At 41.1% G+C, this 26,275-nt stretch overlaps 1 protein-coding gene across 1 annotated transcript in view; it reads left to right on the top strand.

Annotated features, from left to right (window-relative positions):
- Nucleotides 1–24,751, top strand: part of PTCHD1 (patched domain containing 1) — a 45,599-nt gene extending 20,848 nt beyond the window's left edge. Inside the window, exon 3 of the mRNA XM_071430395.1 lies at nt 10,770–24,751. Coding sequence (XP_071286496.1) covers nt 10,770–12,424 — 1,655 coding nt within the window. The 3' untranslated portion in view covers nt 12,425–24,751. The remainder of the gene's footprint in view (nt 1–10,769) is intronic.
- The last annotated feature ends 1,524 nt before the right edge of the window (nt 24,752–26,275 follow it).

Raw genomic sequence — 26,275 nt, 5'->3', positions numbered from 1 at the left:
TTTACAATGTTTGTTGGAAGACAGGAGCCGTATCCATAGGAAGTCAGTCCAGAGAACATCTTAACGTTGAAACCAAGTGCTGTACAGCCATTTCCTCTTCACTTTTGGTGTTCCAATATACACTTGTGAAAAGTGTATTACAGGTGATGCAGTGTTTCAATCAGCATTAGTTTATGCAAAGAGTAACAGAAAATTGTTACACTTTCACTGTCTGCATTCCTGTAACTGCAAGGAACTCAGTGCATGCAAGGGCTTTGTCAGAGGTGTCCCAAACAGTCACAGGAGCCAAGAGTTTGGCACTGACATCCTGATTTTCTTCAAGTAGTGATGTCCCTCGAGAGAAACTTTCACATATATGAGAATTTACTGGAAGTTCAGAGGCTAAAGAAAGGAATCTTGTCTCTATAGTTACATGTAGAATGTGTGTGTGTGTGTGTATATATATATTTGTTTTGTGGTACACTTTATGTACTGGGCCTGGGTGGTCAATGAGGACTTGGGGAACATCAGCAGGAACTGATGTGACTTCATTTTAGGTCTGGCTGCAGGAGAGATGGTGCACGTTGTGAGCTTCAAATAAATGACATTCCCCAGATAGACAGTAGCCTAGATGTATGCAGAGAGGGGAGCAGTCATTTTCAGGTCATGAAACCTCTGGCAGAGAATCTAGTGGTGAATTAACTAAATTGGAATAAGTCTGGATGCTTTGTGAAAAGCCCAAGCTAATTCCAAACTTGTAATTTTTTTTTTTTTTTAATCAGTAAAAATAGTAGGTTGGGTGTGCTTTAACTGAATTTTTGCAACTTTCTGAACATTCTGTTTCACATATGGTTGACCTATATATTATGAGTAAGAGTAGTGACAAACATCACTGAAACAGGAGAATTTAAGTGTACACACCTGAGATATTGCAGTTGTAGCTTTCTTGCCAGAAAAGGAGAAACTTGAAGAGTGGTAAACAAATTCATATTCCACTGGCCCATGTTCTACTGGGACAGCACTCCTAGGAGCAAATGATATTTTATCTTGTAGCCTTAGAAATTTAAAGCAGATTGAAAACCTGTTTGCCCCAAATGTACCCACTATGCCTTACTCCATCTTCAGGAGGTTTGCTGTGTGTCACTTGGCTGCTCTGTAACATGATAAACCTTAACCTAGCATGGGTGATTGCAGGAGGCTCTCACTTTTAAGTGCTTATTTTCCACAACATGCATAAAATCTGTCCAAAAATTACCTAGTGATGAAAATCAGTTTTCAGTTCTGTCTGCTGATATGAGTCATAGCATGTCATATGTGAGACAAGCCCAGGTTTCTTAACAGACTAACTCCACGTGTGACCACCTCCTCAGCTAGTGAGGCTCGAGCTTTGTGCACCACAGGGAAATTCATCTTGCCAGCTGTACCTGTCCTGGCATGGCACTCTCCCATCCTGGACAGCTCCCCTGGTGAGCTCACACGCCCCATGCCAGCAGCAGTGGTGAGCAGACGCCTGCCCTCCTCCCTTGTCTTCCTCCTTGCAGCTTTCTCCCTCTCTCTTCAAAAAACAGCTAGCCCAGGGCACTCTGCTTCCTGGGAGATTTCCTGGTGTTTCCAAGCTAAAGAGGATGAAGAGGCATTCCTGGGAGGACTTTGGGGCAGGCAGATCCTTTGGAGGCCAGACAGAGTCAGGTGCTCCCTGGTGCTTGCTCCAGGAGCGCAGAGTTGCACGTACGGCGCAGGTTTGGCTCAAATGCTTTCGGTTCACATCTGCAACAGGTCTGGGGAGTCAGTAGAGGAGCAAGCCATGCAGACACAAATATTCCAGCAGCTAAAGCCAGATTTTGCTAACACACATCTCCTTCTGTTGCACTGAAAGAAATATGACTTTTAACTTTTGCCAGGTCTTTTGTGAAAACACAGGAAAGCAAGTGACGCGTTTAAATAGAGCTGACAGCCTGCTATTTAAATGACAAAACAACCCTTTACTGATTTTTAAGTGGAATAAATGTTCTCTTTATATATAAAAGTGGATTTTGAACTATAACTTAGTTTGCTTATCAAAATACAAGATCCACTCAAGTTTTTTTTCAAATGTATCTCTGTTTTTAAAATGTGTTTATATGACATTCTTGCTATCACTGTAACAACAAAATCTCAAATATTACATTGTTTCAAAAGTGAAAAATACAAGAAAAACATCCATCATTCTCCCAAAACCTAAATCAATAATTTTATTTAATTGAAATCAACGGGTCTGTTCAGGATTTACCATGTAAGTGCTGAATTGCATGTATAATCATTATAGTAGGAGGCTGTTAATTTAAACAGAATTTGGTGTACTTTAAAAAAATAATTTGAAAATGTAATATTAAATAGTAAGATTTTTTTATTAGTAAATAGCTCTAAAATACTCCAAAAATAAAAATTAGTGAACCATGTTACCACCATCACTGATTAGGTATTGTGAAGAAGTCTAGGTATATGAATACCAAGGCATTATTTAATTCTACTTAATTAAAATATTTCTCATTCTCTTTGTTTCTTTTCCCCTTAAATAGATAGAAAAATTACAGAATGCTTATGTGTGTCTTGTGTACGTGCATGTATTTCTTCAAAGATAGAGATTTATATGTAGAATGATATTGATTTCAATAGTTATATGTCATCATGGTTTATATATATATATATATGTAATATGTGATCATAGTTTTAAAATTAGCTTGTGACTTGTCCTGTTTTCTTAAATATTGGCTCTTTTTAGTTTGTTTGCCATGATAAAAAATAGTACTGAGGAGTTTACATCGTGTGTGCACCATGTACCCCAAGCCTTGCTGACTGTGTCCGCGCAGTTCAGGGTGAGAGTGAGGGGGTGATTTCATTTTGTCCATGCCTGCTTTGTGCAAATGTGTGCTTTTTAGTACAGGTCAGAAAGGGCTACACAGACTGTTTCACAGGACAGCAAAGAATTGACTGGGTGCTCCATTTGCAAAAGCTCAGTTTAAAAATGTAGGATATTATGGCAGACCCTCATTGCCAGAAGGTTGGGTTATTATAATTACCCTGGTGCAGCAGATCCCTGTGAGTCTTGGGAGGAACCTACTCCCCTTTTGTGACTGGGAGTGCTGTACAAGACCTAAATGAGGCCTCAATCTTGTGCTGGATTTCCAGACACACTCCATTTTCCTGACTGTGCATTAAGCAATTTCAGTGCAGGCTTAATGGCCCGGAGAGCCTTTCAGCAGGATCTACGACTGAGAATATCATTGTGGTCTCCCAGTGTGAAGCACTGAGCACCAGTTGAAGACATCTTCTCTGCAGCCACCAACCAAGGCAGCGTGTGCTGCACGGGGACACTTCTCTTCACAGTGCATTTCTGTGGGCACAGCCACCCACAGCTGTGAAATACAGCAGATTCTGAGAGCATATTATTAAACATTTTGGTTTCTCTTACTTTGTTGCCAAGAAGATACTGCACAAAACACAGCTCTCTCTCCAGAGACTGAGGCAGATTTTTATCTGCTGTGCATGCACCAAGATACTGTGGTTTTGATGCTGGTAGTGAGTTGAGGAATACTTGGGCATGAGTGGGGCTTTGTGACTGGGATGGCCAGTGCTGTTTTAAACATGGTTGGAGAGATCAGCCTGACACTTGAGGGTGAATGGCTAATAATCAAATATAGAGCAAAACTAGAGATTGATCAAATGGTTTCATGCCTAGATACCTAACAGGCTCACCTACCTAATTTCAGTATGTGTCTCTCTTGGGAAGATCCCAAGTCAGATGTTAGTACCAGCCATAGTACATCTCGGGTGATAATATGTGTAAAATTTAAAAACCCTTTAAAAAAATAGTTGCAAATACTGAATCTACCCAACAGTGCTGTTACCATGTTTCTGAGGTGTGTTGTCATACCTGTAATGCAGCTACAATACTGACATGTAGAGTCTGTGGGACAGGAGGTGAATAAAGCACTGCAATATGCACAGCCTATGCTCATACCAGTACATCCCATCCCATGTTGCTCTTCATGTGTCCTAAATCCCTGTACCATGCCTGCACATAGCATTCAGGCTTACTTGGCCTTTGAACCTGTGCCTGGAGGTGTAAAATGAGGTCAGGCTGAGCTTGTGTGGCTGGGAGTTCAACCACTTTGCCAAAGATGATGCATTTAATGCTACTTAACTGCCCACAGCCTGCAGTCCCTGGTCACAATTTCCCTGAGACAAACACTGCTGCCTGGAAGCACAGTTGTTTAGATGAGTACCTTACAGGATGTTAGTATCCTCCAGGATTTTACTCTACACTGTGAACTGGGCTCCCACAAACAGGCAAGTGTAGGAAAAGCAAGTAGGATTCACAGTGCATTTCTCAGCTCAGCACAAATGTTTGGGACAGACAAGTCTGCACTGTGGGATGTTCAGCAATACACACCCTCCTTCACATCTGACATTCATGCAGCAAAACTGGAGTGTTGCACAATTTATGGACCACAAAGTTGGACATTGCTTGGGGTTTGTTACAGCAGCATGCTGATGATGGTATAGCTGGTCAGCTCAACCTTTGCCAGTAAATTGTTATCCACTCAGTGAAAAATGCTGTATAAAGGCTTGGTGCTGATTCTGTCTGCATGCTGAAGGATCTCGTTGAGCTGTAGTATTGTATTATTTCAGTGAGAACAGGCTGTGGAACCAGATGTTTGCTTCAGCTGGATGCAAATATTCTTGCTCTGCCTGTCACCTTCAGTAGCAGTTTGAGCCTGCTATATGTTCTGGGCTGAAATTGTGCCTGCTGGGAGAGGCCACATGAAGCAGACCAGGTCTTCAGTCAACAACTGGTTGATTGCAACTCCTGTGACAAAGAGAGTCTGGATTAGTGGTTTCACTTGGCTTGTCAAAAGATGGGAGCTGATGAGATCACTGATCTAGCTGGAAAAAAATAAGTCAGCAGGGGGAAATTATCTCAGCCTCTTTGTTGACATTACTGTAGAAAGCAGTTCTAGAGTTGAGCAGTGTCCATTGTTATTTTTAAATGCTGTCAGCTAGGAAAATTCATTGCACCTTCATTATATCATATGTTATTGCAGGTGCCGTTTTGGAAAGGGCAATTCCTGTGATGTGATTCTGATCTCCTATGTACTATTTTTGCACAAGAGCAGTTCTTGAGACCTTGCCTGCATTGGCAGCAAGCTGGGATATGCATTTACAGCATCCTAGTTATTTCATGTTAATTCATCTGGTGTTTGTCTCTGAGGATGATATTTCACTCCACTTTGAATGTGAATCAAGCTGTGCTTCACAGATACCCACAAAGAAAGCTGGTGCAACAGTTTGCCCTCTGTACATTCACACCCTTTTCCACAGGACACTAAATTCCTCTTGCAGACAAGTGCTCCAATTCAGTGGAGTGATTTCAGGCTTAAATCAACCTGAGTGGGACAACACTGGTCCAGCTGAGCTGATAGTGCTACAGGGATGCAGCCATTACAGTGCAAGCAAAACCCTTAAATCAAAATCCACTCTTAACCTCAGATATTCCATCAGAGCATGCTTCCACTTCAAATTTTCAGCCACCCAGTTTACAAGGCTCCCATATATCCTACCATGAGTCATTACCCATTTCAGACAGTCTTTTATGCCATCAGTATCAGGAAAAGATTTTGTTTCAAAAGTAGCCTTCAAAAAGAAAAAAAGGCTACTTTCTGATCCCCACCATTCCTTTAGCCCAGTGTAGACTAAAACAGGTGAATCAGTAGCCATGTGGGAACAGAAAGCTTCAGTAGGAGAGGGGAAGTAATGCCTGAGAAGTGAGAAACACCCTGTAGCCCAACTTTGCCACTAGGGAAGTCTGCTCCCTCTGGAAGAGAGTTTGATGCTTTATTGGTGTTAATTGTGGCAGTGAACGGGCACCATATACCCTGGTGCAGTACTCAGCCTCTCTGAGGGGCACATCTGTTGTTGTTGTTAGTGTTTTCTGTGCCTCTGCATTAAAATGGGATTAATAAAATCTATTAGCCCTGAAATGCCACCTTCCACACAGAAGGTTGGAACTTCACAACCTGTAAGTGGCATTTTACTCAGAGAGATTTTACTCAAGTATCAAACACATACAGAGACATACAACCTTCAAAACAGAAAGGACAAAAAAGATGAGACCCATAGTGTACTATTGTTCTCTACTTTCATAGATGGGTAAAAGTGCAAAAAGAAGAACCAAAAACCTCTTTCTCAGTCATTCCCCTCAATTTTTTTGATGGAAGAAGTCTGTTTGGATATCCAAGCCTCATATTACCACAATAAGATCAAAACTTCATATGATTTTAGTGCAAAATTGATACCCCTCATTTGTTTTACAGAAGCAGGCAGCAGGCCTTGTTTCAGGTAAGCAATTAAGCCAAGCAGGTAGAGATGTGGTTTGTGACTGCAGTGACCAGCAGGTCACTTTGCTGCCCTCTCACAGGCTGTGGGGCTGCTTAAATCCCTTCTCCTCCCTCTGCTTTGGTCTCCCTGTTTGCAGTCAGGAGCAGAGCCAGCACTAAGCCCGGGCTGCCCATGCCAACTCATGAGGGCCCCTTGCTTGAACAACCCCTTAACAGGAGAAAGGATGCATTTCTTTTTTGAGGTTTGAAAATGGTACTAAAAAGAATCATTTCAGTGCCTGCACATAAGTAGTATTTTAAAATGAGGTACATGATTTGATAATTTTAAGGAAGATAAAAATTTTCTTTCATTTTCACAACTTCCTACAAATGCTTTTTTTCCGATGTAGGCTCTGCATTGATTTTGCAGAGCATGTGTAATTGCAAGACTTGTTTCTGAAGGAGGCAAATGAAACTTTTTATAGCATTTTCAGGCTACTCATAAAAGTGCTGTATTTAAGCTAGGCCTAATTTATCAGGTTTATTGGTAGTATTACTATTATCATCAGGTTCTAAAATTAAATGTAGCCCACCCACCTCAGGCTGAAAAACCTGTGGAGATCCTCAGCATTAACAGTAATTTTCTTCTTCATTTTCTTTGACTACAGAAGTCAGAATGTCTGCTCTCAGTCCTCCAACATAAGGTAGGAGTATCTCCTAAATGCAAAGCAGCAGAAACAGAGAATAAAAAAAAAAATTTTATTCCCATTTTGTCCAAAATACCTTTCTCCTCTCCCTTTAACATTTTCCTTTGACCCTGAACTTCTTTTTCTTAAAAAACTCCCATCTTTCTGTGTACTTCTTGTTAGCTCGTGATTGTACAGCCTGGCTGTAGGGCACGACCGGTGAATCATAACAGCAAATGTCAGCAGGAAAAGATCTCCAGTAGCCCATTAGCTGTTTGAGTTCATATTTATTATTTACTGAATGACCGTGAATAATGAACAAGTTGCTCTAAATGATTACAGATTTGCGGCTAAATCTCTATTAAAAAGGGAAAATCAGTTGAAGCAATTACAGAATTTATTTACAAGGAAAAAAATCCCTTCGTCTCATTAATATTACATGGAGGAGATGTAGCAACAGCAAGAGAAATAGAGGTAATTGGTGCAAATTGATTAGGGATGCAAAAAATGAAAACTCTGAAATGACAGAGAAGTGAAAGAAATTCTCTCAAAATGCCAAAATGCTTCCATGGAGATATCTGCCCTAGTCTCAGTGGGCTAGACTCATATGAACATCAGCGAGTTACATTGTTGGACATTGTTACCCAAGTTGTGTTTACAGTCAGTATTTAGAGGTAAATTAGGTTAGGTAAATCCCATCCTAGCTAAATACAGATAATCTTTTGACTGCCTAATTTGTGCTTGAGTTTGGGCCTAATTTTTTTCTGAGGAAACTGGGTAAGGTCAGGAATGGCACTGGTGCAAAAGTCTGCAACTTTAGGCATGTCCTCCTCAATGTAAATGATAATTCTGTAGCTATCTTATAAATGGACAGAGAAATCACAAACTGTACAATTGAAGGAAAATACCAGCTCCTAGTACACAGATTGTGTAGCAAACAACAAAAGGAACCTATCCTAAAATAGGAAAGTATCCAAATATTTTTCTCTTGACTTTGTGGAGCACATGTGGTGACGCCTCTTCATGCATTTACTTGAGCAGTTCTCTTAATCAGATTCCATTTTAGGGTAGTCTTAGAGATTATGTAAGAGCAAATTGTGGTTTTATCTTTCCTGCTTAAAGAAGGAATGTGGTATCAGAAGTCATGTTATCAGGCATTATCCAAAGCCTTATACCTGTTCAAATGTCATGTTCAGCAACATATTTAACTAGCTCTAATTTCCTTCTCTCATTGCACAGTCAAAGGTTCTCCAAATTAATATGGCTATTTGAGTATTTTTAGGCAAGAGCCTATTAATGCTGGGTTTGTTTTTTTTTACAAAAACATGCTATAGCTAAAGCTCATGATGGAAGTAATTTGTAATATCCAATGATCTCATTTTATTCTGTTTTGCTCACTCAACGCTAATGCGTATGATGCCATGTGAAATTCGCAGACGAGCCTGTCTGCGGGACTCATGGGAGCCATAAATGGATTAAACCTCTCACTCCCTACTTTGGCAAGTGATCAGTTACATTTAAATAAAGGTCAGTCTGTCTTTACAAAGAACACACTGAAAGCAAGCTTAATAGCTTTCCCTACTGAGCCTAGAACATAACTATTTGAAGCATAATTAGCAACGGGGTGCCAGTCACTGATTGTGCTTTTTGCTTGATTTTATGTCTGGGGAGTTCCAGTATTCCCTATTAGCTTTAAGAGGGGACACAGTGCTAGTTATCAAATTGACAGTCTTGACCTGGCCTCTGAAAGCAGCTGTAAAACACTGTTGGGGAAAATTAAGATGAATGCCAAAGCCAGGTCTGTAATACTGCTACAAATTGGACATTTGAGGTCCATGCCATGACTCTAAATAACAAAATAGGTAAAATATCTGATATACATGAGAGTGTGGACTTCATTACACTAAACATCAGGTGATTAGATACACCAGTTGTCCTTTTGTCTCATCTTATGAGCTCTGTATTGTGGCTTCTTTATAAAATACTCCATACCTATTCTTTTCAGCATAACAGAGTGACCAGCTCTGCCATCTGTCAAAATACAGATTTCAAGAAGGGTGGAGTGAATCAGCAACAACTGCCCCTACAGTAAAAGGTGATGACCACAAAAGGGTTGTTTTGTGAAGTTAATTAAATATTTAGCCTGTATGAGACATTTAAGAATTAACATGGTTAAAGACTCACAGCATCCAGGTTTGGGCTGGAAGGGACCTTCAAGATCATCTAGTTCAAACATCCCTAACATATCTTGTGGTGTTCCAGTTCTTCAAAATACCTCATTTGCTTGGGGGTTATGGGCTGGTATTTATATCCCTGGTAGGAAAAGTGATAATTGTCTACAGGGGGAGAGAACAGAGCTGATACAGCAATCTTGGTACTCTGCAGACAGCCTGAAATTCTAAGAGAGATCTGTGAATTACCTTGACCTTCCTGACTGGAGCATCAGCTTCAAAAGTTCAGTGATTGCACTTCAGTGTTATCAGCAACTAATTTAGCACTGATCATTTTATCTACTACTATCAGAGAAGATGGGTAAGAGCAAAACAGAGTGGACTGACTTTTGGGAATTTCTGGAGATAATCCAAGAGCAGACCAGAGAAGCAGACAAGTGACAGCAAAATCAGCAAAAGAATAAGGAGGAGGAGGAGGAATTAAAAGGCAGCAAAGAGGCTGGGATTATATGGAAAAGATCTCTTAAGTAAAGATGAACGTTATAATAAATTATTATGAGAAAATATTACCGTCTCACATTTTAGGTGTGATACAAAGACTATATTCTGTTTATCTCTGTGTAAATCATCAAACTACATTTACTTCACCTCCTCTCACCTGATAGATGGTCAGTGGCTGCATTCCCAGCTCAGGATCACTACCAGAGAGGAGAGGTCTGTGTCCTCCAAATGCACCTTCACAAAATAGAAACTGTAAGAGGAAGATGACCAACCAGGGATTAAAATAAAAGCATGTACTTTTCCTGATTTACCTGCACTTGGGGGTTAAACACAGGATTTTAGGTCATTCCTTTTGTGAATGGTATATCCATTTTAAGAGTCAATTAAATACATTACAAAATGTAGGCATTGCCAAGAAATATAGGGCTGTATTTGTTTTATAAGCTCTCAGATACATAAAGACCAATCCCTTAAGCAGCTCCATATCAGTTTTACCACTCTCTTTCTCTAAAATTTATTTGTTCTTCTGTTTGTTTCACTTCTAGGATTTCTTTTTCCTGATGGAAAATTTGTGGAGAAATCAGTAACTGATTTAATTGATCATTTTCAGATTATGTGGAATTTTCATTTTTTACAGATTTTCTACAATGCAGCCAACTAATGCTCTGCCTCCAGCACAGGCACTTCAAGGTCGTATTTCTTTGTTTTCACCACAGGTCAGATACCATCACCAGGAAAAACTAATTTGAAAGCATCTTCCATCACAGGCACTTGGAAATAATGAAACAAAACAGCCAAGCAGAGTAAAAAAGTCCTGTTTCTTTAACCCATGGATCCTGTGCCAGCAGTGAAGAACTCTCCTCAAGCTCTCACAGTAAGGTTTGCTAGGCAGGTAGCAAAGGTGCTCCTGTGGTTTACACCTCCATAATCATTTCTCTCTTCTGCAGGATGTTTCCTTCAAGCACTGGTAGCATCCAGCTGTGTCTCCTTTGAGCCTTTTAGCATGTCAACGTTACTTTCTTCTGTGTAATTTGGTATTTGAATACATTGAACACTACCTTTGTTCTCTGTTGTAGGTCATGGGTTGTATGGGACTTTTGAAATGTTGTCCTCCTGGAGAAAAACTAGAGAAGACCAACACGTTAAAGAGAGGACTGCAGCTGTATTTGCAGACTCCATGCTCTCGTTTTCTCTCACCACTGCCATGTACCTGGTCACTTTTGGAATAGGTGCCAGTCCCTTCACTAACATTGAAGCAGCCAGGATTTTCTGCTGCAATTCCTGTATTGCAATTTTCTTCAACTACCTCTATGTACTCTCCTTTTATGGTTCCAGCCTGGTGTTTACTGGCTACATAGAAAACAACTACCAGCATAGTATCTTCTGCAGAAAGGTACCAAAGCCAGAGGTATTGCAAGAGAAGCCTGCATGGTATAGGTTTCTTCTGACAGCCAGATTCAGTGAGGACACAGATGATTCAGAGGAAACGAACACTTACGAGAGTCATCTTTTGGTGTGGTTCCTGAAACGCTATTATTGTGACTGGATAACAAACACTTACGTCAAGCCTTTTGTAGTTCTCTTTTACCTTGTTTATATTTCCTTTGCCTTAATGGGCTACCTGCAGGTCAGTGAGGGGTCAGACCTGAGCAACATCGTAGCGACCGCGACTCGGACCATCGAGTACACGACTGCCCAGCAGAAGTATTTCAGTAACTACAGCCCGGTCATTGGGTTCTACATCTACGAGTCCATCGAGTACTGGAACACCAGTGTCCAGGAGGACGTGCTGGAGTACACCAAGGGCTTCGTGAGGATATCTTGGTTTGAAAGCTACTTAAATTATCTTAGGAAACTCAACATATCTACTGGATTGCCGAAGAAGAATTTCACCGATATGTTGAGGAACTCCTTCCTGAAGACCCCTCAGTTTGCCCATTTTTCAGAGGATATCATCTTTTCCAAGAAATACAACAATGAAGTTGATGTTGTGGCCTCCAGGATGTTCTTGGTGGCCAAGACAATGGAAACCAAGAGGGAAGAACTTTATGACCTCCTGGAGACCCTGAGGAAGCTCTCTCTCACTTCCAAGGTGAAATTCATCGTTTTCAATCCATCATTTGTGTACATGGATCGTTATGCCTCTTCAGTGGGAGCCCCCTTACAAAACTCCTGCATTAGTGCTTTATTTCTGCTCTTCTTCTCTGCATTCCTGGTTGCAGACTCTCTGATCAATGTCTGGCTCACTCTAACTGTTGCCTCGGTTGAATTCGGAGTTATAGGTTTTATGACCTTGTGGAAAGTGGAACTAGATTGTATTTCTGTGTTGTGCTTGATTTACGGAATTAATTATACAATTGACAACTGTGCTCCACTGTTATCAACCTTTGTCCTGGGCAAAGAGTTCACAAGAACTAAATGGGTGAAAAATGCCCTGGAAGTGCATGGGGTAGCTATTTTGCAGAGCTACCTCTGCTATATTGTTGGTCTGATTCCTCTTGCAGCTGTGCCTTCAAATCTGACCCGTACACTGTTCAGGTGCTTGTTTTTAATAGCATTAGTCACCTTCTTTCACTGCTTTGCCATTTTACCTGTGATACTGACTTTCCTGCCACCCTCCAAGAAGAAGAGGAAAGAGAAGAAGAATCCTGAAAACCGTGAGGAAATAGAGTGTGTTGAAATGGTGGATATGGATAGCACCAGAGTGGTTGACCAAATTACAACAGTCTAACTTGATTTGTTGGTTGCTTTTTTACACTAGGTCTTACTGAGAAAAAAAAAGAAACCAGTACTGACTAAATGTGTGGGGACAGGAAGATTGGAGGTTTTCCCCTCCCTCCTCTAAGCTAAATCCAGGAATATTCAAAGTTATGGGAGAAATTAAAAATAAATTAAAAAAAAAAAGCAAGAGCCGGGGTATTGTACCTTGCTCAGTTCCTATAACAGGTAATAGGGGAGAATTTGCACACCCATGCAAAGAGAGGTTAAATTTTAGATGCATGAAGTAAGATCTAATGGAAGAAGTTGGGTTCTTAAGCAGTCGTCTGCATCGCCTGTACTGCAGATGCTGCAATTATTGTGGCTAAACCAAATCATGTTGAAAGGTCAACTGTCAAGGCTGAAGTAGCACTAAATGTTCGCTGGATGTAAAGGCTTTACAAACTTTCTGCACAGCAATAACTCAAGTCAGTGAGTCAGCTCTTGTAAGTCTTTGCCATCACATTTAATATTTCTTTTCTCCCCTAATCTAAACATTTATGCAAGACTATATAAAAAATAGCAAACTGTACTGGGAAAGAAGGCAGTACACAGCAACCAAGTGCTTTCCAAACACCTTTATGTTATGAATCACTTTTTTTTTTTTTTAAAGTATCATTATTTTAAAATTGAAATCATCCCTTTTAACATTTTTAATCATGGTTTTATAGCTGTTTCTTTTTCTTATAAAAACAAAAAAGAACAAAAAAAAGGAACAAAAAAATCCATGTGACTCTGTCACTCTAGAAAATATATAATTCTATTTTATACATGTCTCGCTACTAGTTAAACATGTAATCTGCTTTACCAACTGTAATTTTGTTAGCACTCTACTAAGACATGTGAGTGGATCTAGCAGCAGACAGAAGATGGTGTACTGAATATTTCAGCACCAAAATCCATGATACAAACCTCAAATACTAAAATGTCATCAAGAAAGTGAATGTTAGGGCTCTTTTAGTGAGAGCCTATTTCAGGCCATTCACTGGTAATGCACACTAAGAGGATTAGTGGGTAGTTTTACATAATGTATAACTTAATCCCTCAATCTTCCTAGAGTACCTGTAAAGCAATAGACCTTGCAGCTATGGGCTCTTCCAGGAGACAGTAGACAGTAAGAGTTGTGTGGAACAAACTGAAGGTTGGGACTGTGGTTTAGCAGCAGCAAGTTTAACAACGTCCCCAAAGAGCCCATATCTAAGGGGCCTATTGAAAACATCACATGTGAGAGGGAAAAAAAAAAACAAAACAAAAAAAAAACCCAAAAAAAACCAACTTAAAAAGAAAAAAGATTACATTACCGAGTCTTTTTGGAGCCGTGAGTTCTAAATCAATAATTCTGTCAGCATCTGTGATGTGGAGTAAAACAGATCAAGCAGCATCTCTTCCCTCCTCCGCCCCCTCCACCCTTAAGAGCGACAGGCTCATTGCTGTAAGGTTTTATCATGTGGTTGAACCCCAGTGGGGATATGTAAGCCAATTCTGTAGGTTTTGCTGAGAGTGTTCCGACCATAGATTGCCTGTGAAACCCCAGTGGCAGGAAGCTGGCTGGTGTGTGTCGGGTGGGTTCATATGGACTGTTGCTTTGTGGTGCAACATGAATGTATTCCAACCAGACTCCCTTCTGCAGCTCACCTGGAAACTAAGAGTACTTGAAAAGTTTTCAGCATTTGGCACAAAGTTTGCTTTAATGTCAGTATCTGGAGGGGGAGGGTGTTGCAAGAGCCATGGGGCTTGGAGCACTGGGAGCACTGTGGCTCAGGAGGTTGCCTGTGGTACCTGTACAGTCACTAGGACGTCTGTGGTCACAAAACCAGGATGTGCTTCATTGCTTGAAACATCTCTTTAGCATCCAAATCCCAGTGACCCCCAAATGCCCTGTACAAAACCTGCAAATGCCACCGACTGAATATTAATTTTCCAGCAAAGAGATATTTCTGAAGCATCCTTCCTAGCAGAAAATAAGATAACCAGATATTTTGCCCTGAAGCAAAATATTACATTCTCACTAGCAAAACAAATCAGCAGAGCAGCTGGCAACATTTACTTTCCCCTGGATAAGTCCCTTCCCTGACCAGAAGAAAGGAAGCTGTGTCCAGGAATGCACAGGCTCTTTGCTTAAGTAAACAACAGTTGCTTCAGTAGCAGCTGGGAAGCTGCAACAACAACTTCAGCCTTGGCAGAACACAGGCAGACACCTTGAAGACAGCCAAATGAATGTAAGGCTAGGAAAAAGATCTGTTTCCCCTGGTTTTTTTAGACTCAGGCTTGGGGCTATGTTTTCTGGCCAAAAAATATTCCTTAGATATAGTTCACTGTAATTTTCTGTGATCATCAGTATGTTGTTTAAATACCAGTCACCCCATCCCCTGGCTGTTCAACAGGCAGCTGCAGTGGCTTTTAAATTTCTGAGGGCATTAGCAAATTAGCTGAGAGTTACAGAGGAACTGCAATTCCTCTGCAGTGATCTACTGACTTGTGTGACACTTGGAAATGGGACACGTGTCAAAGAGGCTGTTTGTACACTGCCGAGAGGAATACATGGCAAACACTGATTTTACACCTCTGCTATCCCTCATGCTATGCTAACACCAGATGCCAAGATAGTTACCATAAACCTCCTCACATCTAATTGCAGTGCATAGACCAGGAGCATCTTTAAAGAGATGTCCAAAGACAAGCTTGCAGTTTCACAGATCTCTTATTAAATCTCACCATGTGAGGCCTTCAGAGATCTTCAAGAAAGGTGATAAAACCAGGGATAAAATTACTTCTCTATCTCCAAACCTGTCAGAAAAAGGATGTGGAAGCATTCCTGTGACAAAGTGCTGCAGAAGAGGCTTGAGTGTCCACAAAAGGCAGGGTGAGAAGTCATGGAGTCCATGCCCTTGCCCCCAGGGCAGAGCCAACAATGTAAATTTACAGAACAGAAATTTAAATAATTTCTGAAGGATGTTTGTCCAGCCCATTCCTAAAAGTCTTTTTAAGGGCAGATTCCTTTCCCAGTAGTTCCCCCCAGTGCCATGTTACCCTCTCTAGTAACCAGTAACTCCTGCTAGCCACCCAAGACTGGGATGGAGAAGAGGAGGCGTGCCCCTTTCTACACAGGGATAGGACAGGAGCATCCTATCCCAGCAGGAGACTAGAGCATCCCCAAAAGAGAAAAAACCCAGAACAGACCCAGAACCAGCTTACATGCATTTTTCACTGTGTTTCACATCAAGCTGCCATTCTGCTCCCCAGCACTGGCAAGGTACAGCCATGGAAATGTCCAAGGTGCACTCAGCCCAGGTCTCTGAGAATTCGGCCTGAACCCTGATGTGTCTGAGGGATGCAACAAATGCTCCTTCTCTGCAGGTAGCTTGAATACCTCAACATGAACCACGTTCTCAAGGTTTCAGACTATGCTAAGCCACTTTGGCCTTCCTCCCCTTCAACTTTTTCCTCTGGAGCAATTATTTTCACCAAAGTCAATGGACCTCCCTGCACTGATTGATTAGTAGGTGCAGATGCAGTGCTCTGTTCTCAGTCCAAAGCACTCCCAGTGGCTAACTGTGCATGAGATTTTACCCTTACTGGTGAACCTCCAGTTTGGAAGACTACCTAGGCTTAAGCAAATTTTTGTCATACTCTTAAGTGGCTTTTCAGCCCAGGTTCACTGTGGTTTTGTTTGCAATATAGATGATCCAATTTTTTATAAATGCAGTGAGTAGAACAGAGTATCATACACTGTCAGGCACTGACTAAAATCTAACAGTGAAAATTTTAGCTAAGGCTTACAAGACTATGTAGGACTATGGCTCACTGAGTACTTATATCTTCTACAAACATGAAAATTCCCATACAGGAAGGTATGGTGTACAGTATATTTTACTACAGGGTAAGCATGGGGAAAAAGAGCCAACCTATGTGCATATCGCCCTCAAGATCAATCCAGTTTTCTTGTAATATAACTTCTGATATTGTGTTAGCACAAGTCCACTTTCAATTTACAATTACTCTAAATGGAGAAAAAAAATAAAGAAAATTTGTTATAGCTGGAATAACTATGCCATAAACATTAATTGACGAAGACAGAATTTTCTGCCCAAAGCAGAAATGTGGAAGTGTTCTAGTTAGATTAAAATTAGAGCTGGAATTGTTGAAAAACATATCTGTGAAAGAAAAAGAGCTTCTTTTCCAAAGACAAGCAAATACACTTATTATGGTCAACTGCATGAACCTGGAGGGAATTCAGTACCAAAGTGGCCTGGGGTTATGTTGAGTCACGAGAGGATTCACATCTGCTCTCAGAAGTCTTCTGAGCCAGCGCTGAATTCAGGTAAAACATGTACTGTAAATTGAAAGGTGTACTTTTAAATGTTTTTTTCTAGGCTGACTGTCCTCCTGTGAGCCATGAAATCCCACATCAGCCAACACCTTTATTTTTATTCAAAGGGAAAACAAAACTAAGTGGTGGAATGACTGGGCAGAGATCAGGGGAGTCCAGAAGGAAGACTGGTTTCTCTGAAAAACAGAGAGAGCCAGCAAAGCAAATGGGTTGTGGGAGAAGACCTGGTGGCTTCAAAACTTAGCAAAGTGGTGGTTTTTCCTACTTTGTTAACTTGGAAAGCAAATAGCATGTTCAGGGAGACATGGGGAAGGGAAGCTGAGTTAGTAGGAGTCAGCCTTGGGTTTGCTGTGCACTCCAGTTATAGCAGATCCTCTGGCATGGTTGGGAGCTGTCAGCGGGATGGAAACTGGGAGGGGCAGGGCTGGCACTGCTGTGTGGGCACTGGGGATGCCATACCAGGGGCTGTGGTGGTTCCATATCCCTTGTCCCCATCCCACTGCCCTGTCAGGGGTTCCCAGGCTGTGCAGCCTGCAGAGAGCATCAGCTGCCCTGCAGGAACAGCTCCTCACAATTCTCACACTGTGGCAGCACTGCTGGGGGGTTTTGCTGAACCAATGCTTTTGTGGTAAGGCACAAGCCCTGTAGGAAACCACTTTCTGGAAGCTCTTGGTTGGAAAGAATTACCCAGAGCCTTTTCCTCTCCTGCCTTTGCACATATTAAAATCCTGATCCATAAAAATCAGATTGTACAATTTAGCTCTGTAGGGACAAAGTATTTCTTCCATGGCTTTATCCCTACATTTATCACTAAAAGTACCTGTCATTTATTTTCTTATCAACATTGTGAAATAAGTAAGCCTTTCTGGGGTACACACAAGTCTGATGAGAAGGAGGTGGGGAGGGGGGAGAGCCCCTTCCCTTTCCCTAAGGTAGGAAGCATCTTCCACCCATGGCCAGGCACTGCACCATCGCTGCAGGGCACCCCAGTGACCCCAGCTCAGTGCAGTGGGGAGGACAACCTTATTCCCCCTCCCCAGTTTTATTAGAGAACAGGGAGAAGCTTTAACTCCAAACTGTGGGAAAAGATGGGCCCCTAAGAAGCCCTTGTGAAACTCATCCACTGCCAGGAAAACGCAGTGGCAAACTTCTTGTTTGGTTGGGTATTTTGAGAAAGAGATGGCAAAAGGATCCCAGGAGGGCATTTGAACACAAATTCCTGTCTGTGGTGTGTGGGTTGGAGCAGAATGGCATGCCCTGACGTGCCACCCCTTGCCCTGTTGTCCTGGCACAGCTTCCTGCCTGGAGAGAGGGCACCTCAGCATCACGTGCGCCTGCCTGGGGCAGCCGCTTCTCAGGCACAAATTGTTCTTCTGATGTCGTTGGCATTCTGCAAGTCATTACCTTTTTTTAATTTTTGGGGAAAACAAAACAAAAAAGATCGGCAGAAACAATTCTAGATTATTTAAGCTCCAAGAAGTCTTAATCTGTGCATCAAATAAATGGCTTGCAAGATGTCAGGGGTTTTCGTTTAGGCTTTTTTTAACCTATTTTTACTATTTTTGTATTAATTTAGGGGAAAAATTGTATAATGAATCTCAATGTATAGCATAAGCCTAAAATAAAATGGCTGTCTCTCTCTTTGCTTCCTGTGCTCCCAAACTGCTACAGAAATCCCATGCCATTGCCAATGCAACAAACTGATTTTCCTGGCCTAACCCAAATAATCAGGATGAGCATGGTCTCCAAGTCCCCACAGAGGGGTGGTGGAGGAGGAGTTCAGGGGCACCTGCTCAGCACAGAGCCAGCAATGGATGTCCCCAGGATGATGGGCATGCTGCTTCTGCAGGAGCCCCTCTTGTTCCAGGCTGCACACTGCAAGCACAGGGAAAACTACACCCATTCATTTCCATGTTATTGGGATCTAAGTGCTTTTTGGGGGTGTTCTAGATAATCCAGCAGCAGAACTCCAGCGTCAGCTGGCAAACCAACAGCTAAGGCAAAAATCTGAAAGTGATTTGATTAAATCATGATGTTTTATTTCCTCAAACAAGACCTGGACCTTCTGAGATCTGGTAGGTAGGTAGACCTAAGTATTACTGTTTAACAGAAGTACTGTGATTGAACAGACTTATTACTATTAAAATTTTTCTTACCCAGACCTTATCTTTCACAAACTCAGAAGCCCCATCATCACTCAGAGACCCACCTCTCTCACCAGCAGAACCACAGCTGGTGCTCCAGGATCTTCTGATGACTGTGCTCAATCATCTTCTTCCCATGCCCAAGCAGATAACCCATTTACCCTTCTTTCCTAATGTTTTGGAGAAGGGGAGCAGCATCCCTGAGACCCATTTGGACCAACTGCTTCAAAGCAGAAGCAAACCATTCCACCAGGGGATGGGGATGACAGCTACAGGTGCTCTGTCACATGTGACTGCAGAAATGAGATATGCATCACTTTACTGTAAAAAACAGGTGAGCCAGATCCAATCCCAAGTCACTGCAACAAATAGCAGGAGTTTGGTGTTTTGGCTACCAAAGGCTTTCAGCCACTTTAGTTTAATGGGAAGTTTGGGTCTGCAATTTAAAGGTGATTCCTGTCACCTGTTGCAGCTCTGGGCCTTGTCCCTTTCAGTCATTCTCTCTCTCATTGCCTTAAATTCAGAATCCAGAAGCACTGTTGCCAACAATTCTGTCTGAAACTGAAACTCAAATGATATCAATTTTTCTAGTTGCTAGTGTAATGTAAGAGAGGCTATGTCTAAGCTTCACACAGGAACTCAAAAGCAAAACCCCCATACCAGGCTGGTGTTCCTCATTTGTAATAGCAGGAGTTCCTTCGTGCAAATCTTCACCGATCTAATTTACAAAATTCAGGCTTTCCAAATGTGTAATCAGCACGTTTCATTCTGAAAGTTCATCTGTACATGTACCTTCAAAATAAAAGCATGTTAAATCTGATTTTTAGCTTATCAAGGAATACAGTTCAGCCCAACAAATGTTCGTGAGCAGCATGTCTGAATCCCACATGCAATTCTTACACTGCTGCATACAAGTCAGAATATTTTCACTCCCAAATGCCACATTTCCTTATTTATACAACTAATTTGCACACAGAAACTAGGCAGGATTGTGGATCCAAAACAGTGAAGTGTGCCCATGTTTACATTATTCCTGTATATATCACTTAAACTTTTAAAGGTTAGTGGCTATATAGAACTCATTAAGAATAGGATTTTTTTCTGACTTCAGTTTACTGGTCAAATATAACAAATATAAGCACTAGCCAAGCACTAGATAGAAAGAACCAGGGAATAAGACATCCAACAGTCCATACAATCATCCACTTGAAAATTCATACATACGAGAAATGTAAGAATCATGTTAAAGGCCTTAGCTGGATATCCAGACTATACATGGCATATGTTATATATGAATGCAGAATATTCCATTCTTTTTGGCCACATTGAATCCTCTGAAATATGCTCTGTTCTGTGAGGAGGCATACTTTTGAGCAAAACTGACATTTATCTTCTTAGAAGTTACCAATTTGCGCAGGTGAAGTTTGCTGGAAACAAAATTTTAAATGTATACAAACAAACTGATGCCAGAAAACACAATTTGTAAAAATTATGCCTTCACATACTGATTATATTTCATAATAAGCAATCTGTTCCCTGATGCTCCAAGTAAAAACTGATTTTTTATTTGTCAGCTATATTCAGGAAAATGAGATGCCCCACTAATGTATATATAGTGCATACACCCCCATAGCAATTATGTATTTCTTATACGCCCAACACAAGTTGGCTCTGTATAAAGAGGAGGAAAAGCCAACCTAGAAATGTAGCTGAAAGCTGGTAGGAAGAATAGTTTATCTGTACTGAGATTAGTAATGGATCAGCAGGGGAGGAGCAACAGAGAAGTTTGGTAAGGAGTTTAAGAACAGAGAAACTGGCTACAGAAATGCAGAGCTGTCAATAAAACTCAGGTTTTATTGTGTCAGGAGGATCAGAAAGAAATTATATAAAAACCCTCTGAGTTGCAAAGGGAAGGAAGGTCTAAGCCAGTATGAGACTGAGAAAAATCATATGAACATATGTAAGACTAGCAGCTGTAATGTATATTAAGGCTGTTTAATAAAAGACAGGATCTGTCTATACAAGGAAAATAAAAAATCACAGCTGCCTAATTATATGATTTCAAATATAGATTCAGTACCTCATTGTTTTGGAATAAAAGGAGAATACAATTCATAATCTAATCTGGGGCCCAGAGCTGAAGAATTTGACATGATCTATAAACAGTATCATACAGAAAAAGAGATTGGTCATGGATTCTGGCTCGTAACTTACTTAAAAATGACAAATTGACCCTCACTATTTTACTGCAGCTCTTATTTAGAGAAAAGCAGCTGACTTTAATGTTCTGAAACAGTCATGCCTTCCTGACAAAAGACTTGTGTGTTGGAAGGATTTCTTTTCTTTTCTTTTGAAGATGCGATCAATTTTCTCTCTGGACAAAGTGAGTCCTCAGGCACAAAACCCACAGCGAGAAGTGGGAAATTCCTCTCTTAAGGTGATTCCTGATTCAAGGACATCCATCTGCAATTGCATTTCTCTTTTCTCTCCTCTCTGCATACTATTGCAGGCAGTTCCAGACCTGTCTACTGGCAGTTTGACCGATCAGTACATGGTACCCCTCTTGGCAAGAGAGGTGGGGTTCTGCAAGCATCCCCTGATGCTGCCTCCAGAGGCAGTGGCAACATTATAATTTCAGGATTATTCCTGCTCATTAGCCCCTCTCCTGGGAGCCTTTCTGTCAATATCTTGGATCTTACTGGAAGGGTGGCTACAATGGCTGTCACAGGACAGCCAACAACAATTGGCTGACCTGCCATGTCTCTGATTGTCTCTGATGTACACAAGTGACACAGCATTATCAGATCTAGCAGGGAGAAGTATCCAAAGCTCACTGTCAGGACATCATATGATATTTAATATCACCATCTGTGAGGATGTTTATACAGCAGACTCATATGGAATTTGCAGAAATAGGAAGAGATAGAATATCAGTTAAACTGCTCATTCAGCACTTTCCAAACCTCTCCATCAAAGGAAGAGTTCTTGCCTCACAGTCAGTGGTGATACCAAACATTAAGAATCTATTTTACAGAAAAAGATTAAAAGAATTTGGCTTAGAAAGGGGAAATGTGGAGCAGAGATATGTGACCAGAATTATGGATAAAATTGCTAACATCAGTGAGTTCTTTTTTTTTTTTTTTTTGTCCAGCATATCCCTCAAAGCCACAATCTCATCTCAGAGTACAAAATATTTGAAGTGAGAAGCAAATAATAAATTCATGGAGAACATTTCACAGGTAGAAATGACAAATACATATTGGAAACTGTAAAGTCAAGGGAGACAAAAAAATCAACTCAGATGAGAAATGCTTAGATTTACTGTAGAGAACTCCATGAAAACCTGGACAGAAAACCTCCTAAATGTACTCACAGCCCTGGAGAGCTCTTCAGGTGGTCTGTTCCAGCACCAGATCAAAAATAAGGTAAGAGTTTTAAATTATTGACAACTACAACCAGCAGAGCTTTAAAGTATAGAACTTGGGTAAGGGAGAAATGGAAAAATTATGGGAAAAATACTGAATTACTTACTCATTGTGTTCATCAGCACCTCTCCACAGACTTCTCAGGAGTTACAGCTAATAGCATTTGTTTAAAGCACCACCCAGCACATTCCAGACAACTGTTCTCCCCTTCCCTTGGAAGCCTGAGGCTGATCCCTCTGACAGTGGCTGAGTGACAAAGGACCTGAGACACAGAGGTGAGCACAGACCAGCACAGGAAACACCTGAGCCATGGCAATGCAAAACACTGTTCCTCCTTCATCAGACAGCTGTGCAAATGAGGGCATTCCAATTTCCAATGTGCTTTAAAAGCTTATAAGAAAAATTGGCCTCTGTGGAACACTGTGGTTTCCCTAGGCAGTAGATGTGCTGTGGATGCTGTCCAGGCATCCTTATGCTTGTGCTTTCCCAAATCTTAGCAGCCCTCAGCCTTTGGCTCCATGCCACACAGTCCCTCTGACACTCATATTGCAAGTTTCATTGAGATACCTTTTTGGTGAAAATTACTTCTTTCACAACAAACAAATCTTTTAAAATATGAACTCTTCTATTTGCCCCAGGCTCCCACACCTGCCATCTCTGTTCTCTGTCAGTACATCTGGAAATGAAAGTGGCCACAGTGGGAAGGAGAGATCTGGAAAGCAAGTAAAAGTCCCATCATTTCAGTCCAGTGGCAGCTAGTTTTGTGAGGCTCAATTACCAGGAATTTTGTGACCTTCATATTCCAGTACCAAATTTTTAAAAGGTGCTCACTATTCCATTCCCCAGCCAGGAAGAACTATGGATTTTCAGAATACTCCAAGCAGAATATAACTGCTCTATTGAAACTATGTTGTCCAGTGGAAATAAAGCATTGGGAAGGGGAGGAGAGATGAATAGAGTTGCTGGATTTGAAATTTTCAACAGAAAAGACTGGGTTTTCTTTTTTTAAAGAAAGTTCACATTTTTACCTTTGTTCTGAAAGGAGAAGTCTTTTAGTCTGACAAACTCAAAGCACATAAATTCATATACAACACCTTCTGTTCAGGAGAGGAGAGTCCAGATGTGAGCTGAGAAAAGATATCAATGTAGTAGCATAGGCAAAAAATAGCAAACATTGCACTTCTATGGAAACATGGATTTGAATGCATAATCGGCTGAATGTTACCAAAAATCCGCTGATTCAGGAAAAATAAAGTCAGGGAAAGATTGTCAAAAAAACTTTCTATGGTTTTTAACTTCTTGTTATGGCTCATCTGTGGCTTTTACACTCCATTCAAATCTGTAACTGTTTCTTTAGACATAGTTGTCATTAATATACATTCAGCCATTGACCAAATATAAAACATACTCAGGTGGCCAGTCATAGATCTCAAGTAGTCAAAGGTCATTCTTTACAGCTACCCCCACTCCTAAAATACATATAAAGTGTATGTATTTCACAGAATAATGGGAAAAATCTATACCAAATTCTAACCTACCTGGAAACAATTTGCTTTAAACAAGCCAAACAGAATTGAAAAATTGTTTGCAGCAAATACTTTTAAAAGCTCAAAATATGAAGGTAAAGTAGCTCTATTCAAACCTTTTGAAGAGAATGAATGAGAGAATGAATGTGAAAAATCACATGGAGTGCAATTTAAAGAAGCAAGCAAGCGAATCATGACCAGAGAATGTCTATAAAACCTTGGCAGTTGACCTTCAATGGGTGAGGATGGTAAGTGGTTTGGAGAATCAGCATTTCATCAAGTGGTTGAGTATATTTTTACCCTTTTCAAATATGAACCAGCTCATCAGGTAAAAACTGGTCATGCAAGGTTTGTCCATTTGTCTGCTCTCAGTGAGCATGAAAAAAATCATATTCCTAAATGAGCCTGTGGTTTCTGCTGGCTTTTGTTAATTCCAGTATGTTTCTGTTAACCACTAAGGGGACAAAAGACAGAAATAAAAATCCTTCAAACCTTTGTTGCTATTTCCTTTCTCAAGAATGTATCCTACACCTCCCATTACCTTCTCCTTTTGCTATGCCAGACCTCTCTGATGAAATTCCCCAATTTTGGCCAGTTGACTCAAGCGCTCCCCTAATATACTCTTGCAATTGTAAGTACTCAGGGGTTCCACTAAAGGGGTGGCTGGATGCAGCTTCAGGACTAATTGTATCCTAAGAGTTATAGAATTATGCACCAACAGCTAAAAGGACACAATTACAAAGTGAACTATTGTGGCACACACTGTGTAATGTCATACAATCAAATGCAATGTTTAGTAAACATGAACCTCTTTGTCATTTTGTATTTATTTATACAGGTTTAAAAAAATAAAAATAAAGCACACATTTAAAAATATCCCTTTCTCCATTGTGTCTCTGCAGCATTATGCAACTTCCCATTGAGGCTGATGGGAAGGCAATGACTCGGTCAGTGCCTGGGGAACTAGGCAGTGACTAGCAAGGAATATGCAGCTCTTGTTTGAATTGAATTATACCTGCAAAGAGAGGCAGACAACCTTCCAGAGAGAGTGGGAGAGAAAAGGAACGGCTCACCAGGCATTTGCTAGGAGCTGCCTAGGTGGGAACACCAAATTTCTGCAGAAGTAGCAGCCTTAACTAGGTCACTGCCTAAAGGACTGCATCTTTCCAGCAATGTGCCAGTAATGAAACACCAAAGGGTTTCTAATTCCTGGGCTCCTCCCTCGGCTACAAAGTCTGAGGGAAAAAGGAAAGGGGAAAAAGGAAAGGGGAAAAAGGAAAGGGGAAAAAGGTCTTCCCTTACAGCTGGAGAGCTGATAAATCTCTGGCATGCCCTCAGAGCAGGGAGGTGACACCAGGGAGCCAGGTCCTGCCGGTTTGCCCAAGGACCCATGGTTTATCCCACCAAGTCTGTAACACACAAAGGCTCTGCTTTACAGACCTCCAGCAGCACTGCCCCTCTCCTCTGGGAGTGACAATGCACATTTCAAGATCTCTGTCTTTCTTCAGAGGAAGATTCTCTGGCACCTTGCCCTCCTGCAATGCCACCCTCTTCTCTCTCCTTGCTTGTTGTCGTCCTCATTTATCTCACAGACACACGCATAAGAGATTCCTGTGCAAAAGGCTGATCTCAGTCCATGCCCCCGTGGCCTTAGCCATTGGCAAAGGAAAGCAATCCACAATTTTGGCAAAATGATCGTTTAGCTCCTTTCCTCAATACACCACAAGAAACAGAGAAAGATGATTTAATGATGGATATTCAAAATACTGCAGAGGGAACAAAAACCAAGCATGCTACTAATTTTTACAAAATATGTGCTGTGAGTTTAGTGTAAGTACAATGAGTGGAGAGGGCATATCATTCTTTTCTACAATGCTTACAGAATCAGTTTTGTGGTAGCAGTTTTGGTCTGTGCTTTGAATACAAAGCAATTACAATGTCAAATGGCACTATTTTGAAAAAAGAGAAGTGTTTTTGAAATTTAATTGTGTTCAAATCCCAGAGTAATTGTGGTACAGTAGGAATTACCAGGTCAAATTTCAAATCTATCTCTACATTTGCATGTGTGTCCATGCTCACATTTGGTGTACTCAGTGGTACTCTTAGCAGACACACAAGGGGGAGATCCCACATGGGCTCTTCAGGGCCAGCTCCATTCAATGTTTTCGCTACTACCAGCATGGACAGTGCACAAAAGAAGATATTAATAAAGCATTGTCTGCCTAAGTTAAGAAGAACTGCAGAATTCTGAAGGCCAAGAGCAGAGTCAAAACACACTCAGACCATTGAAAGAAAGAATGTGAAATCAACGGTAAGAAATTCAGAAAAGCCAGGTCCATGGGGGAAAGAGAAATCAGTGGTGCAAACACAAAGTATGGAAAAACTGATTAAACAGCAGTT

This window comes from Agelaius tricolor, unplaced genomic scaffold, assembly GCF_023055355.1.
Source record: "Agelaius tricolor isolate 1412-34295 unplaced genomic scaffold, bAgeTri1.0.p SCAF_7, whole genome shotgun sequence".
NCBI lineage: Eukaryota > Metazoa > Chordata > Aves > Passeriformes > Icteridae > Agelaius > Agelaius tricolor.
This window is presented reverse-complemented; position numbering and strand designations above follow the sequence as displayed.